Source organism: Oncorhynchus nerka, linkage group LG20, assembly GCF_034236695.1.
Source record: "Oncorhynchus nerka isolate Pitt River linkage group LG20, Oner_Uvic_2.0, whole genome shotgun sequence".
Lineage (NCBI taxonomy): Eukaryota > Metazoa > Chordata > Actinopteri > Salmoniformes > Salmonidae > Oncorhynchus > Oncorhynchus nerka.
The window spans coordinates 8,803,545-8,822,550 of record NC_088415.1 but is presented as its reverse complement, the minus strand read 5'-3'; the positions used below and the strand labels follow the sequence as shown (position 1 = coordinate 8,822,550).

The 19,006-nt window shown below is 42.4% G+C and overlaps 1 protein-coding gene across 1 annotated transcript in view; it reads right to left on the bottom strand.

Moving 5' to 3' along the window:
• LOC115101611 (copine-5-like) overlaps positions 1 to 19,006 on the bottom strand; it is a 224,865-nt gene that overhangs the window by 58,460 nt on the left and 147,399 nt on the right. Inside the window, exons 7-9 of the mRNA XM_065005191.1 lie at positions 13,374 to 13,437; positions 834 to 937; positions 97 to 201 (exon numbers count right to left, since the gene is read on the bottom strand). Of these exons, the coding sequence (XP_064861263.1) occupies positions 97 to 201; positions 834 to 937; positions 13,374 to 13,437 (273 nt within the window). The remainder of the gene's footprint in view (positions 1 to 96; positions 202 to 833; positions 938 to 13,373; positions 13,438 to 19,006) is intronic.

Genomic DNA, 19,006 nt, shown 5'->3' with positions numbered 1-19,006 from the left:
GTGTGTGTGTGTGTGTTATAGTGTGTGTGTGTTATAGTGTGTGTGTGTGTGTGTGTTATAGTGTGTGTGTGTGTTATAGTGTGTGTATAACAGTACCTATCGAAGTCTCCATTGCAGAGTGCTCTGACAGGGATGGAGATGGCCTGCCAAACTGGGTTCAAAGTGTTCTTCACAACCTCTGTCTTATGGCAAATAGTACACCTGGACAGAGACACATATGGACACAGAGGAATTAATTACAGTGCTCTGGCAACAACTTTCACTACCTAATACCTAATATCTTCCCACAAGAACATTTGTGATTCTAGCTACATGCAAGACCTTAAAATAACACATAACAGTACTTTACTATCAGATGCACAGCTGAAAATATACGTCCTGCAGTGCTACCTATAAATCCTCTCTCTGTCTCCATCTCACTGTCTCTCATTCTCTTCATCTCTCCATCTCTTCATCTCTCTATCTGTCTCTCTCTCTCCATGTCTCCATCTCACTGTCTCTCATTCTCTTCATCTCTCCATCTCTCCACAGCTCTGTCTCTCGCTCTCTTCATCTCTCCATCTCTCTATCTGTCTCTCTCGCTCTCTCTCTCCATCTCTCCATCACACTGTCTCTCACTCTCTTCATCTCTCTGTCTCTCTCTCCATCTCTCTCTCTCTTTCTCTTTCTCTCTCCCTATCTCCATCTCTCTCCCTCTCCCTCTCTCTCTCACTATCTCTTAATCTCTCCATCCTTTGATCTGATAGCTTAGCCCTCATGTACTGTATCTCTTCGATAAGATATTAGATCCAGAAAACAAACAGTAAAACAAATCAAACATGTAAATAACTCACGTCCCATCTTCATTACTCCTATAGAACACCATAAAGGGGTCTGACTTCCCAAAGAAGTCCTTCTTGTCCAACTTGTGGGCACAGAACTGCATGGTGGCAACTTCCTGGAGGGGAAAGAGGGATGGCGAGAGAGACATAGAGAGAGGGAGGGAGATATGGAAAGACATAGGGAGAGATATGGAGGGACAGAGGGACAGAGAGAGAGAGGGACAGAGAGAGAGGGACAGAGAGAGAGAGAGGGACAGAGAGAGAGGGACAGAGAGAGAGGGACACAGAGAGAGAGAGGGACAGAGAGAGAGAGGGACACAGAGAGAGAGACAGAGGGAGAGAGGGACAGAGAGAGAGAGGGACAGAGACACAGAGAGAGAGAGAGAGAGAGAGAGAGAGAGAGAGAGAGAGAGAGAGAGAGAGAGATGGAAAAAAAGAGACAGGGAGAGAGAGAGAGAGAGAGAGAGAGAGAGAGAGAGAGAGAGAGAGAGATGGAAAAAAGAGACAGGAGAGAGAGAGAGAGAGAGAGAGAGAGAGAGAGAGAGAGAGAGAGAGAGAGAGAGATGGAAAAAAAGAGACAGGGAGAGAGAGAGAGAGAGAGAGAGAGAGAGAGAGAGAGAGAAAAAGGTAGAAAGAAAGTGAAATAGGGGACAGTACATAGTAAATCCCTAATAGGATGACCGGCTTCCTGTTTGCTAGCTGTTGTGTTTTTAATACGGTGCCTTTTGCCGCAATATAAAAGCACTGAATCACCAAATAAACCCAAGGCATGGCCTGCATCCTGATAAGCAACACATCACAGCAGCACCGTACACAGCCAGTGAGCCCTGATTCTCAAATCCTAATGAAAGAACATATATATTAATAATCATTACTTTATTCATGTTCTGGCATTCAAAACATGAAGTCTCGAAAAGCAAAGTTAAAAATGTTATGTGCAACCTTGTGAATATAGAGCTAAATAAATTGCTTAAGAGTCCAAACAAAATGGGGCTGTAAAATGAAATGGGGTTTAGCTAGAAAATGAGCTGTATCCAAGTGTGTGTAGAGGAAGTGATGGAGTTTTTATTTATTTTTAGTTCAGCTAATGACACATTAAACACCTGGTGTTGTTTTCACAATCACACTCATGCAGTCAGCATTTCACTGCTCACGCACCGCCTGAATGGAGTCAATGGCTTAGGATTCCCGATAGTACCCAAATACCTATGTAATTCACTACTTTTGCCCAAGGCCCATAGGGAAACCAACACCTGGTCTAAAAGTAGTGCACTGACGAAATAGTTGGAACAGCCAGAAGAGTAAAGGCTGTTGGAACAGCCAGAAGAGTAAAGGCTGTTGGAACAACCAGAGATGTTAAGGATGTTGGAATAGCCAGACGAGTTAGGGATGTTGGAACAGCCAGAAGAGTACATGCTGTTGGAACAGCCAGAAGTCTAAAGGCTGTTGGAACAACCAGAGATGTTAAGGATGTTGGAACAGCCAGACGAGTTAGGGATGTTGGAACAGCCAGAAGAGTTAGGGATGTTGGAACAGCCAGAAGAGTACAGGCTGTTGGAACAGCCAGAAGTCTAAAGGCTGTTGGAACAGCCAGAAGAGTTAGGGATGTTGGAGCAGCCAGAAGAGTAAGGCTGGTGGAACAGCCAGAAGAGTTAAGGCTGGTGGAACATCCAGAAGAGTTAGGGATGTTGGAACAGCCAGAAGAGTACAGGCTGTTGGAACAGCCAGAAGTCTAAAGGCTGTTGGAACAACCAGAGATGTTAAGGATGTTGGAACAGCCATACGAGTTAGGGATGTTGGAACAGCCAGAAGAGTTAGGGATGTTGGAACAGCCAGAAGAGTACAGGCTGTTGGAACAGCCAGAAGTCTAAAGGCTGTTGGAACAGCCAGAAGAGTTAGGGATGTTGGAACAGCCAGAAGAGTAAGGCTGGTGGAACAGCCAGAAGAGTTAAGGCTGGTGGAACAGCCAGAAGAGTTAGGGATGTTGGAACAGCCAGAAGAGTTAAGGTTGTTGGAACAGCCAGAATAGTAAAGGCTGTTGGAACAGCCAGAAGAGTTAAGGCTGTTGGAACAGCCAGAAGAATAAAGGCTGTTGGAACAGCCAGAAGAGTTAAAGCTGTTGGAACAGCCAGAGAACTTAAGGCTGTTGGAACAGCCAGAAGAGTTAAGGCTGGTGGAACAGCCAGAAGCATTAAGGCTGTTTGAACAGCCAGAATAGTTAAGGCTGTTGGAACAGCCAGAGGAGTTAAGGCTGTTGGAATAGCTGCAGAATAACTACAATTATACATTGTAGAATAACAGAAGACATCAAAACTGTGAAATAACACATATGGAAACATGTAGTAACCAAAAAGAAAGTGTTGAACAAATCAAAATATATTTTATATTTTGGAGTGCTGCTTCAGATGACCTGGCCTCCACAATCCCCCGACCTCAACCCAATTGAGATGGTTTGGGATGAGTTGGACCGCAGGTGAAGAAAAAGCAAGAAGTGCTCAACATATGTGGGAACTCCTTCAAGACTGTTGGAAAAGCATTCCAGGTGAAGCTGGTTGAGAGAATGCCAAGAGTGTTCAAAGCTGTCAAGGCAAAGGGTGGCTACTTTGAAGAATCTCAAATATAAAATATATTTTGATTCAGGTTTTTTTTTTGGTAAGGGAAAATCAAGTCTAAAATGTAAAAGTGAAAATTACAAACGTCAGACACGGACACCACACAGACAAGGACACACACACGTTCTATGTTCATCACTCTCTCTGTCTGCAACCCTTTTAGTGCGTTGAGCTTGAGGGTTGGAGGTACGTGTTCTGTTGGCTAGAGGATACCAGGTACCGTACATAAGTGCCTCTGAATTGCATAGTAGAGTACAGTATAGTATAATACAGCATAGTAGAGTAGAGTAGAGTATAATACAGCATAGTAGAGTAGAGTACAGTATAGTATAATACAGCATAGTAGAGTAGAGTAGAGTATAATACAGCATAGTAGAGTAGAGTACAGTATAATACAACATAGTAGAGTAGAGTACAGTATAGTATAATACATTATAGTACAGTACAGTATAGTACAGTATAGCACAGTATAGTATAATACAGCAGAGCAGAGTATCGTATAATACAGTACAGTATGATACTTTATAGTATAGTATAATACAGTTTAATATAGTATAGTATGTACAGTATAATACAGTATAGTACAGCACAGTATAGTGCAATACATTATACAATATACAATATAATACAGTAAAGTATGATACTTTATAGTATAGTATAATACAGTACACTATAGTATGATACTGTATAGTATAGTCGAGTATACTGCACTACAGTATAGTATGACAGTATAATATGGTATATAATACAGTATAGTATAATACAGTATAATATAGTATAGTACAGTATAGTATAATACAGTTTAGCATAGTACTGAATAGTGTAATTAAGCAATAAGGCACAAGGGGGTGTGTTATATGGCCAATATACCACGGCTAAGGGCTGTTCTTAGGCGCGACACATCCCTTAGACGTGGTATATTGGCCATGTACTATAAACCCCCGAGGCGCCTTATTGCTATTATCAACTGGCTACCAATGTAATTAGAGCAGTAAAAATACATGTTTTGTCATACCCATGGTATACGGTCTGATATTCTCCGGCTGTCTGCCAATCAGCATTCAGGGCTAGAACCACCCAGTTTATAATACAGTACAGTAAAGTGTAATACAGTATAGTATAATACAGTATATTGCAGTAAAGTACAGTATAGTATATTATAATGCATTATACCATGGCATTGTTGACTACTAGTTTCTGATTAGCTTGAAGGGCATTCTAGAGCATGCATTATTTCCCTATAACACACGGTATGTCAACACGGCAGAATTCATTCAGTTCATTCTTACATGTTCAATGTTTGAGCTGCTTTTGAAAGTAAAAGTCGAATTGAAAAAATGACTGTTGGAATACAATTTCATAATAGCAAGCTAGACCTGATGGTTTGGTAAACTAAACTAGCAAGTCTGTTTGTTTGGTTACCAAGGCAACTGTACTGCAACTATCTTCTAAACCTACAGGCTACTTCAGTGGATGTTGAACACATTTCTACCTGCAACTGAACACATTTCTAGACGCAAAATAGCCATGGTATAAAAGGGATAATCAACCCGGAGGAGATCTATGCGTTCTCTGGGAAATAATGCAACTCAGTGGAAGGTCAGTTCCAGTCTGTGAGCGTGTTGTGGAACACACCTTCCACGTTGTTCATTATTTTCCAGAGAACTCACAGCCCCATGTTGATTATCCCTTACGTATAGTACAGTATAGTATAATACAGTACAGTATAATATAGTATAGTACAGTATAATACAGTACAGTATAATATAGTATAATACAGTACAGTATAATATAGCATAGTACAGTATAGTATAATACAGTATAGTTTAATACAGTATAATATAGTATAGTACAGTATAGTATAATACAGTATAATATAGTACAGCATAGTATAATACAGTACAGTATAATATAGTATAGTACAGTATAGTATAATACAGTACAGTATAATATAGTATAATACAGTATAGTATAATACAGTACAGTATAATATAGTATAATACAGTACAGTATAATATAGCATAGTACAGTATAGTATAATACAGTATAATATAATATAGTATAATACAGTACAGTATAATATAGTATAGTACAGTATAATATAGTATAGTATAATACAATATAATATAGTTTAATACAGTACAGTATAATATAGTACAGTACATTATAGTTTAATACAGTATAATATAGTATAGTAAAGTATAGTTTAATACAGTATAATATAGTATAGTACAGTATAGTTTAATGCAGTATAATATAGTATAGTACAGTATAGTGTAATACAGTACAGTATAATATAGTATAGTACATTATAGTATAATACAGTACAGTATAATATAGTATGGTACAGTATAGTTTAATACAGTATAATATAGTATAGTACAGTATAGTATAATACAGTATAATATAGTTTAGTACACTATAGTTTAATACAGTATAATATAGTATGGTACAGTATAGTTTAATACAGTATAATATAGTATAGTATAGTATAATACAGTACAGTTTAATATAGTATAGTACAGTATAGTATAGTACAGTATAGTATAATATAGTACAGTACAGGGGATGAGACTGCAGCATATCGATAGATATAAATGGAAGCCCTATTTTCACCAAGTTGTAATTTATTCCTGTGTGGACAAAACCATTTTCTTCTCTCTAAAGTGTAACCAATATGCATTAGGTCTGTCACATGCGTGATTGTGTGGGTGCTGTCGAGGCCTGAACACATTCTCTCTAGCGATCCCAGTTAATTGATTTATTCAGGCCAGGCTAGTGATGGGTGCTCTTGGGCCTGAACACATTGGCTCTATCGATCCTCATGACCCACATTACTCACAGTACAACCTCTGACCTAACCCCTTGAACCACCACACTGCTCCAGGCCTTGGACAACAGCTCACAACTGGGCTTGCAGACCTGGTTCAAATAGGATATGTTTACTTTAGCTGCCGTTGATTGAGCTTGACTTGCACAATGGAACCAACAAAAGAGATTCTATTTGAATTCAGGTATGTCTTGGCCAGCAGCCCACAACTCTAACTGACCTATAACCTTTATATGTTCAAAGCACAGACCCTAGGCTATGTTCCAATATCCACACTAGCATGCCACTTAGAATGTATACTCAATACAGTACACTGCTTTATTACCCATTTGCTAGTAATATGGATTTTTGGAACAGTGCCTGGGAGAGAATAGCTGGTGGATGTAATATTGTAGAATTAAATTTAATACCTCTTGTGTAGCAAACCAAGTAGTTCTGATGACCTCTGTAATATCCCATCAACACAGTTGGAAATAAAATACACTGTTGGTTTGAAGGAGAGAGAAAAATGCATTGCTGATTACAACTGTGGTGACTAAATGGATGCCAGCTGCTGTATTGCTGTTTTCTATTCGGACATAATCACTCTACGAGTTATCTTGGTCTAATTATCTTTGTCTCTGTCAAGAGATGTTGCTTTTCTGTCTTAAGATAATAGAAGGAAGTGACAGATATTGAGGTTGTCTCATTTGTGTCGTCCGGCTGTATCTGAAGCAAAACAAGATGGCCGCCTGTTGTATGACTCAGCAATACAAATATGGAACCATCACTTGACACCTGATACACCACCATACTTTATTACTGACACCAGGACCTTGTCAAGACTCATATCCCAGTCTTCAGTACTTAAGAAACTCACAGTAAAATGTTATTTTTTTCTCACTGATTGTCATTTTATGACTCAATAAAAACAATTGTTCACAAAAAAAAGAAAAAAAGAAACAAAGTAGCTTGAATAAATAATTGGTCAATAACCACGTACAGCATATTGTAACTAACCAGTAATCTCCGCACCCAGAAACAAATCAACTATTGAGACGTTCATCAGAGACTGCTAACCAGTGGGCTCTGCCAGCTGGCTGTAAAGGCACCGTATCAGACACGACCTGGTATAAACCAACATTATGCTGACAGGCTGGTAGAGCTTGCCATTAGCTATGGATAACACATCATCACCAGTCAGTCAGTTAGGCTGCAGCGCTCTTTACCTCTGGATGGGAGACAACAGAGTGAGAACAGCCATCCTACGAGTTATCCCATTGGTAGTTTGGGGAACAGAAGACTGTGGGAACAGCCATGCTACAGGATTTCCCATTGGTAGTTTGGGGAACAGAAGACTGTGGGAACAGCCATGCTACAGGATTTCCCATTGGGGGATTGGGGACCAGAGAAGGATTAGTCTGGGGCACCGTAGACCGTCAGCCATATTTGTGGTAGAAATTAGATGTAAAAATGTCCATTCAATGTCAATGGCCCTTTATAGTGGGAAGTGGGCCTCGTTCCCCTACCTCACCCCTCTCCCCTTGCTCCTCTCTCTCCCTCCTTGCTTTTCTCTCCCATTTCTTTCCCCTCACTCCTGTCTTCCCCCTCTCTCCCCTTGATGCTCTCGCTCCTCTCTTCACCCTCCTCGCCTTCCTCCTCTCCCCCTTTCCCTCTCTCCCCTTTCCCTCTCTACTCCCTCTCTCCCCTTGCTCTTCTCTCCCATTTCTTTCCCCTCACTCCTGTCTTCCCCCTCTCTCCCCTTGATGCTCTCGCTTCTCTCTTCACCCTCCCCGCCTTCCTCCTCTCCCCCTTTCCCTCTCTCCCCTTTCCCTCTCTACTCCCTCTTTCCCCTTGCTCCTCTCTCCCCACTCTCTCCCCTCGTTCCTCTCTTCTCCTTGCTCCTCTCTCCCCTTGCTCCTCTCTCCCCACTCTCTCCCCTCGTTCCTCTCTTCTCTCTCTCCCCACTCTCTCCCCTCGTTCCTCTCTTCTCTCTCTCCCCACTCTCTCCCCTCGTTCCTCTCTTCTCTCTCTCCCCACTCTCTCCCCTCGTTCCTCTCTTCTCTCTCTTCCCCTTGCTCCACTAGCAGGGCTGTAATGCTGTAAAGTTCTTATTTACTGGTCTCACTTAGAGCCACAAAGAGAAAGCCAATGAGCATTGTTAATGGACACAGCAACATTGTTAATGGACACAGCAACATTGTTAATGGACACAGCAACATTGTTAATGGACACAGCAACATTGTTAATGGACACAGCAACATTGTTAATTATTAATGGCAGCATTACAGCAACAGCATTGTTAATGGGACACAGCAGCATTATTAATGGACACAGCAACATTGTTAATGGACCCAGCAACATTGTTAATGGACACAGCAACATTGTTAATGGACACAGCAACATTGTTAATGGACACAGCAACATTGTTAATGGACACAGCAACATTATTAATGGACACAGCAACATTGTTAATGGACACAGCAACATTGTTAATGGACACAGCAACATTGTTAATGGACACAGCAACATTGTTAATGGACACAGCAACATTATTAATGGACACAGCAACATTGTTAATGGACACAGCAACATTGTTAATGGACACAGCAACATTGTTAATGGACACAGCAACATTGTTCATGGACACAGCAACATTGTTAATGGACACAGCAACATTATTAATGGACACAGCAACATTGTTAACGGACACAGCAGCATTATTAATGGCAGCATTACTAACAGACACAGCAGCATTATTAATGGCAGCATTACTAACAGACACAGCAACATTATTAATGGCAGCATTACTAACAGACACAGCAGCATTATTAATGGCAGCATTACTAACAGACACAGCAACATTATTAATGGCAGCATTACTAACAGACACAGCAGCATTAATAATGAACAAAGCAGCATTATTAAAACATCTTAAGGATTAGCCCTTTTTTCCCTCAATTATCACCTAAAATGACATACCCAAATCTAACTGCCTGTAGCTCAGGCCCCGAAGCAAGGATATGCATATTCTTGATACCATTTGCTAGGAAACACTTTGAAGTTTATGGAAATGCGAATGGAATGTAGGAGAATATAACACATTAGATCTGGTAAAAGATAATACAAAGAAAAAACCAAGTGTTCTTTTGTATTTTTTTTGTTCCTTCATCTTTGAAATGCAAGAGAAATGCCATTATGTATTATTCCAGCCCAGGTGCAATTTCGATTTCGGTCACTAGGTGGCATCAGTGTATGTGCAAAGTTTTAGACTGATCCAATGAACCATTCAATTTCTGTTCAAAATGTTGTATCAAGAATACCCAAATGTGCCTAATTTATTTATGAATAACTTTTCATGCTCAAAATTGTACACTCTCCTCAAACAATAGGATGGTATTATTTCACTGTAACAGCTACTGTAAATTGGACATTGCAGTTGGATTAACAAGAATTTAAACGTTCTGCCAATATCAGATATCTCTATGTCCTGTGAAATTGTCTTGTTACTTACAACCTCATGTTAATCGCATCACCCTACATTAGCTCAACCGTTCTGTGGAAGGGACACCGATCCCGAAGAAGTTTTAATGGACACATTGTTAATGGACAAAGCAGCATTATTAATGAACACAGCAGCATTATTAACGGCAGCATTATTAATGGACATAGCATAGGCTATTAAAACTGATGAATAGGTTAACACTAGGAGTAGGGCCCGTAGGTCTAAAGGTCTGTCCTGGTGATTAGAATAAGTATGGGCTCGATAAAGAGGCATTCATAGTCATAGCAGGTTCACCATAGCGATAAATAGAGTCATATACAGTCAGTATAGATAGTATCTGATGTTCACCTAAATATGGACACAATCTTCCTATGATACAGACCATCGGGTCGGACCCCCTTTGCCTCCAGAACAACCTGAGTTCTTCGTCGCGTGGAAACGTTGCTCAATTAGTACCAATGGACATAATGTGTGCTAGGAAAACATTCCCCACACCATAACACCACCGCCTCCAGTCTGCACCGTAGCCACACCAGGCAGGATGGGGGCATGGACTCGAAGGTGCTACATGGCCAATCAGACGTCTGCATTGGCTGTGCAACATTCACGGTGATATGGCCTCTGCAGAATTCAGTACATTCATACGTCTTGCGCTTTGCGGAGCAGCATAGAGCTGTTGAGTAGAGTTGTTGTGAAGGAAGTTGTTAAGGAAGTGAGTTTGTGTTTATAGAGGACCTCCTGCCCCCACCTACCGTTAACCAATCATGTCAATGCGGAGCTATACGGATTGTTACAAAATCTGGGACGGCGATGTGGTACCGAGTTCAATTCGGCCCCTGCATTCCTCCGTAGGCTCCGCAATTGCGTCACACGAAACGGAGCCTCCAACCACATTTTCGGATCAAGCATACATTTGCTTTGCTCTTTTGCTGCTTATGTCAAATCCTGACTTTGTCATCAGCGTGACGCAACAGGAACTGTAATTTGTCAGACCAGGCATTGTTTTTCCACTCATCAATTGTCTAGTGTTGGCGATCGCGTGACCACTAAAGCCTCGTCTTCTTGTTTTTAGCTGATAGGAGCGTTGTGCGTTCTGAGATGCCATTATCGACACACCAGTGTTGTACAGTTATTTGTCTGTTGTGGCCCGCATGTTAGCTTACACGATTCTTGCCATTCTCCTTTGACCTCTCTCCACAACGAGCTGTTTTCGCCCACAGGACTGCCGCTGACTGGATGTTTGTTTGTTTGTCTCCACATTCTCGGTAAACCCTAGACACTGTCGTGAGTGAGAAGCCCAAGAGGATGGCCGTTTTTGAGATCCTGGAACCGGCGCACCTGGAACCGGCGCACCTGGAACCGGCGCACCTGGGACCGGCGCACCTGGAACCGGCACACCTGGAACCGGCACACCTGGAACCGGCGCACCTGGGACCGGCGCACCTGGAACCGGCGCACCTGGCACCGACAATCATGCCCCGCTCAAAGTCGCTTAGATCACTCGTTTTGTCCATTCTAACGTTCAATCGAACAGTAACTGAATGTTTCTGTCTGTCTGCTTCGTATAGCAAGCCAAGGCCACGTGACCATTTTCGTGAACGGGAGGGTTGGAGGGGTTGTAGTACCTTCTGTTATACAGAATATGGGTCTGATGTTCACCATATTTATTGGACACAATCTTCATATGTTACAAAACATGGCTAATAGACAAGTTATTGGTGGGTTATGGGCCTAGCATATACTGTAAAGTTGTAGACGGTATCTTCCTACTATATGGCTCAAACAATTAAGCAATAAGGACTGAGGGGGTGTCGTATATAGACAATATATACCACACATATTCTTCTCTATGGCTAAAACTATTGCTAATATACTGGTTAGTCTCTATGGCCTAACTACCTCTAATAGACTAGTTATTCTCTATGGCCTAACTACCTCTAATAAACTGGTTATTCTCTATGGCCTAACTACCTCTAATAGACTGGTTATTCTCTATGGCCTAACTACCTCTAATAGACTGGTTATTCTCTACGGCCTAACTACCTCTAATAGACTGGTTATTCTCTATGGCCTAACTACCTCTACTAGACTGGTTATTCTCTATGGCCTAACTACCTCTAATAGCCTGGTTATTCTCTATGGCCTAACTACCTCTACTAGACTGGTTATTCTCTATGGCCTAACTACCTCTAATAGACTAGTTATTCTCTATGGCCTAACTACCTCTAATAAACTGGTTATTCTCTATGGCCTAACTACCTCTAATAGACTGGTTATTCTCTATGGCCTAACTACCTCTACTAGACTGGTTATTCTCTACGGCCTAACTACCTCTAATAGACTGGTTATTCTCTATGGCCTAACTACCTCTAATAGACTGGTTATTCTCTATGGCCTAACTACCTCTACTAGACTGGTTATTCTCTATGGCCTAACTACCTCTACTAGACTGGTTATTCTCTATGGCCTAACTACCTCTACTAGCCTGGTTATTCTCTATGGCCTAACTACCTCTACTAGACTGGTTATTCTCTGGCCTAACTACCTCTACTAGACTGGTTATTCTCTATGGCCTAACTACCTCTACTAGACTGGTTATTCTCTATGGCCTAACTACCTCTACTAGACTGGTTATTCTCTATGGCCTAACTACCTCTACTAGACTGGTTATTCTCTATGGCCTAACTACCTCTACTAGACTGGTTATTCTCTATGGCCTAACTACCTCTACTAGACTGGTTATTCTCTATGGCCTAACTACCTCTACTAGACTGGTTATTCTCTATGGCCTAACTACCTCTACTAGACTGGTTATTCTCTATGGCCTAACTACCTCTACTAGACTGGTTATTCTCTATGGCCTAACTACCTCTAATAGCCTGGTTATTCTCTATGGCCTAACTACCTCTACTAGACTGGTTATTCTCTATGGCCTAACTACCTCTAATAGCCTGGTTATTCTCTATGGCCTAACTACCTCTACTAGACTGGTTATTCTCTATGGCCTAACTACCTCTACTAGACTGGTTATTCTCTATGGCCTAACTACCTCTAATAGCCTGGTTATTCTCTATGGCCTAACTACCTCTAATAGCCTGGTTATTCTCTATGGCCTAACTACCTCTAATAGACTGGTTATTCTCTATGGCCTAACTACCTCTACTAGACTGGTTATTCTCTATGGCCTAACTACCTCTACTAGACTGGTTATTCTCTATGGCCTAACTACCTCTACTAGACTGGTTATTCTCTATGGCCTAACTACCTCTAATAGCCTGGTTATTCTCTATGGCCTAACTACCTCTAATAGACTGGTTATTCTCTATGGCCTAACTACCTCTACTAGACTGGTTATTCTCTATGGCCTAACTACCTCTACTAGACTGGTTATTCTCTATGGCCTAACTACCTCTACTAGACTGGTTATTCTCTATGGCCTAACTACCTCTACTAGACTGGTTATTCTCTATGGCCTAGCTAACACATTTAGTAGATTTGTATATCTTATGTTTTGATAATGAGGTGAATTTCTCCAGTATAATTTAAAAAAACATTATGCTGTACTCTATTTGGTTGACTGTAGGAATTGAAATAAAAAGGTGACAGTTAAATGATTGTGTACTTACTCTGCAGTTCCCCAACTCCTCGGCTGACAGGATGATGGTGCCACATTTCTTCCCAAGGATACCACTACAAAACAAGAGAGAGAGAAACAGTGTTGACAGGACCATGCGTCATAATGGGACTTCCACCTGTCCTCTTTCTATGGGAATCCTCCATTTCCTGGAACCAAACTACACACATTGACAGAGGAGGAGTCTCTAAACACTCCTCAAAGCGCACCTTGATCTCTTCAGTTGTTTTCTTTTCACAAATGAATAAAGAATTAGACTGATTTCAGCATACAGTCTGTTGTTCTGAACCCAGCTGAGAATTGAGAGATCCACAGGCCTTTAAGTGTTCACTAACAAAACCACTGACTCTTGCTCTGACAGTTTATCAAGACATACAGTATGATAGCAGAGGGGGAGACACACACACACACACACACACACACACACACACACACACACACACACACACACACACACACACACACACACACACACACACACACACACACACACACACACACACACACACACACACACACACACACACACACACACACACACACGCACGCACCATGAAAGTAAGACAGAAACCCCACAAACATTGGACATCTCCCCTGCATCTCCCTAATGGCCTGCCGATCTTATAGCTCAGACAGGCCGATGACAGCAGGGCTCAAGAGTGTCCTGTACGTGTTATTTCGACTGGATCTAGTGTAGGGTTGGAGGACAAAATGAGGTTTGTGTCCATGGCCATCTAAAAATCCATACAATTTGCAGAGACTCTCAGCTTCCTCCGTGGCTCATTGGGATGAATAGGGTCCAAACCACCCACACATTTATCTGCCAGGGGAGAAGGATGATATATTACCTGTCCTATCACACATGGGACAGGTCTCAAATGGTACCTTATTCCTTATGTACTGTACCCACCCCTTCCTTCCTGTACTGTACTGGGCTCCCGAGTGGCGCAGCGGTCTAAGGCACTGCATCTCACTGCTAGAAGTGTCACTACAGGCCGACTCCCAACCAGACATGATTGGGAGTCCCATAGGGCGGCGTACAACTGGCTCAGTGTTATCCAGGTATGACCCTGTCATTGTAAATAATAATGTGTTCTTAACTGTTTTGCCTAGTTAAATAAAGGTAAAAAAGTCCAACCTTCACTGTACTCTTCCTGTCCGGTACCCTTTCTTCATTCCTTCCTGTACTGTACCCTTCCTTCCTGTCCGGTACCCTTTCTTCATTCCTTCCTGTACTGTACCCTTCCTTCCTGTCCGGTAACCTTTCTTCAAGCCTTCCTGTACTGTACCCTTCCTTCCTGTACTGCACTCTTCCCAAGGCATCAGGACACTACTGTTAGACAAAATGTATTCAAGCTTTACCATACCACCCATACGCTGCATTCAGTACAGTGGAGAACTATACCCGTCACTTCATTCAGTACAGTGGAGAACTATACCCGTCACGCCATTCAGTTCAGTCGAGAACTATACCCGTCACTCCATTCAGTACAGAACTATACCCGTCACTCCATTCAGTACAGTAGAGAACTATACCCGTCACTCCATTCAGTACAGTGGAGAACTATACCCGTCACTTCATTCAGTACAGTGGAGAACTATACCCGTCACTCCATTCAGTACAGAACTATACCCGTCACTTCATTCAGTTAGGTGGAGAACTATACCCGTCACTTCATTCAGTACAGTGGAGAACTATACCCGTCACTCCATTCAGTACAGAACTATACCCGTCACTCCATTCAGTTAGGTGGAGAACTATACCCGTCACTTCATTCAGTACAGTGGAGAACTATACCCGTCACTCCATTCAGTATAGAACTATACCAGTCACTCCATTCAGTACAGTGGAGAACTATACCCGTCACTCCATTCAGTACAGAACTATACTCGTCACTCCATTCAGTACAGACCTATACCCGTCACTCCATTCAGTACAGTGGAGAACTATACCCGTCACTCCATTCAGTACAGTGGAGAACTATACCCGTCACTCCATTCAGTTCAGTGGAGAACTATACCCGTCACTCCATTCAGTACAGTGGAGAACTATACCCATCAATCCATTCAGTACAGTGGAGAACAATACCCGTCACTTCATTCAGTACAGTGGGGAACTATACCCGTCACTCCATTCAGTACAGTGGGGAACTATACCCGTCACTCCATTCAGTACAGTGGAGAACTATACCCGTCGCTTCATTCAGTACAGAACTATACCCGTCACTACATTCAGTACAGAACTATACCCGTCACTTCATTCAGTACAGTAGAGAACTATACCCGTCACTTCATTCAGTACAGTAGAGAACTATACCCGTCACTCCATTCAGTACAGTGGAGAACTATACCCGTCACTCCATTCAGTACAGTGGAGAACTATACCCGTCACCCCATTCAGTACAGAACTATACCCGTCACTCCATTCAGTACAGTGGAGAACTATACCCGTCACTTCATTCAGTACAGTGGAGAACTATACCCGTCACTTCATTCAGTTCAGTGGAGAACTATACCCGTCACTCCATTCAGTACAGTGGAGAACTATACCCGTCACTCCATTCAGTACAGAACTATACCCATCACTTCATTCAGTACAGAACTATACCCGTCACTCCATTCAGTACAGAACTATACCCGTCACTCCATTCAGTACAGAACTATACCCGTCACTCCATTCAGTACAGAACTATACCCGTCACTTCATTCAGTTCAGTGGAGAACTATATCCGTCACTCCATTCAGTACAGTGGAGAACTATACCCGTCACTTCATTCAGTACAGTGGAGAACTATACCCGTCACTCCATTCAGTTCAGTGGAGAACTATACTCGTCACTTCATTCAGTAAAGAACTACACCCATCACTTCATTCAGTACAGTGGAGAACTATACCCGTCACTCCATTCAGTACAGAACTATACCCGTCACTCCATTCAGTACAGAACTATACCCATCACTCCATTCAGTTCAGTGGAGAACTATATCCGTCACTCCATTCAGTACAGAACTACACCCATCAATTCATTCAGTACAGTGGAGAACTATATCCGTCACTCCATTCAGTACAGAACTATACCCGTCACTCCATTCAGTACAGTGGAGAACTATACCCGTCACTTCATTCAGTACAGTGGAGAACTATACCCGTCACTTCATTCAGTACAGTGGAGAACTATACCCGTCACTCCATTCAGTTCAGTGGAGAACTATACCCGTCACTCCATTCAGTTCAGTGGAGAACTATACCCGTCACTCCATTCAGTACAGTGGAGAACTATACCCATCACTCCATTCAGTACAGTGGAGAACTATACCCGTCACTCCATTCAGTACAGTAGAGAACTATAGCCGTCACTCCATTCAGTACAGTGGAGAACTATACCCATCACTCCATTCAGTTCAGTGGAGAACAACACCCGTCACTTCATTCAGTACAGTGGGGAACTATACCCGTCACTCCATTCAGTACAGTGGGGAACTATACCCGTCACTCCATTCAGTACAGTGGAGAACTATACCCGTCGCTTCATTCAGTACAGAACTATACCCGTCACTACATTCAGTACAGAACTATACCCGTCACTTCATTCAGTACAGTAGAGAACTATACCCGTCACTTCATTCAGTACAGTAGAGAACTATACCCGTCACTCCATTCAGTACAGTGGAGAACTATACCCGTCACTCCATTCAGTACAGTGGAGAACTATACCCGTCACCCCATTCAGTACAGAACTATACCCCATTCAGTACAGTTCAGTACAGTGGAGAACTATACCCGTCACTTCATTCAGTACAGTGGAGAACTATACCCGTCACTTCATTCAGTTCAGTGGAGAACTATACCCGTCACTCCATTCAGTACAGTGGAGAACTATACCCGTCACTCCATTCAGTACAGAACTATACCCATCACTTCATTCAGTACAGAACTATACCCGTCACTCCATTCAGTACAGAACTATACCCGTCACTCCATTCAGTACAGAACTATACCCGTCACTCCATTCAGTACAGAACTATACCCGTCACTTCATTCAGTTCAGTGGAGAACTATATCCGTCACTCCATTCAGTACAGTGGAGAACTATACCCGTCACTTCATTCAGTACAGTGGAGAACTATACCCGTCACTCCATTCAGTTCAGTGGAGAACTATACTCGTCACTTCATTCAGTACAGAACTACACCCATCACTTCATTCAGTACAGTGGAGAACTATACCCGTCACTCCATTCAGTACAGAACTATACCCGTCACTCCATTCAGTACAGAACTATACCCATCACTCCATTCAGTTCAGTGGAGAACTATATCCGTCACTCCATTCAGTACAGAACTACACCCATCACTTCATTCAGTACAGTGGAGAACTATATCCGTCACTCCATTCAGTACAGAACTATACCCGTCACTCCATTCAGTACAGTGGAGAACTATACCCGTCACTTCATTCAGTACAGTGGAGAACTATACCCGTCACTTCATTCAGTACAGTGGAGAACTATACCCGTCACTCCATTCAGTACAGTGGAGAACTATACCCGTCACCCCATTCAGTACAGAACTATACCCATCACTCCATTCAGTACAGTGGAGAACTATACCCGTCACTTCATTCAGTACAGTGGAGAACTATACCCGTCGCTTCATTCAGTACAGTGGAGAACGATACCCGTCACTCCATTAAGTTCAGTGGAGAACTATACCCGTCACTCCATTCAGTACAGAACTATACCCGTCGCTTCATTCAGTACAGTGGAGAACGATACCCGTCACTCCATTCAGTTCAGTGGAGAACTATACCCGTCACTCCATTCAGTACAGAACTATACCCGTCACTCCATTCAGTACAGTGGAGAACAATACCCGTCACTCCATTCAGTACAGTAGAGAACTATACCCGTCACTCCATTCAGTACAGAACTATACCCGTCACTTCATTCAGTACAGTGGAGAACTATACCCATCACTCCATTCAGTTCAGTGGAGAACAAAACCCATCACTCCATTCAGTTCAGTGGAGAACTATACCCATCGCTTCATTCAGTACAGAACTATACCCGTTCCTTCCATTCAGTACAGAACTATACCCATCGCTCCATTCAGTTCAGTGGAGAACTATACCCGTCACTTCATTCAGTACAGTGGAGAACTATACCCGTCACGCCATTCAGTTCAGTGGAGAACTATACCCGTCACTCCATTCAGTACAGAACTATACCCGTCGCTTCATTCAGCTCAGTGGAGAACTATACCCATTCAGTTCAGTGGAGAACTATACCCGTTGCTTCATTCAGTACAGTGGAGAACGATACCCGTCACTCCATTCAGTTCAGTGGAGAACTATACCCGTCACTCTATTCAGTACAGAACTATACCCGTCGCTTCATTCAGTACAGTGGAGAACTATACCCGTCACTCCATTCAGTACAGTGGAGAACTATACCCGTCACTTCATTCAGTACAGTAGAGAACTATACCCATCACTCCATTCAGTACAGAACTATACCCGTCACTACATTCAGTACAGAACTATACCCGTCACTTCATTCAGTACAGTAGAGAACTATACCCGTCACTTCATTCAGTACAGTAGAGAACTATACCCATCACTCCATTC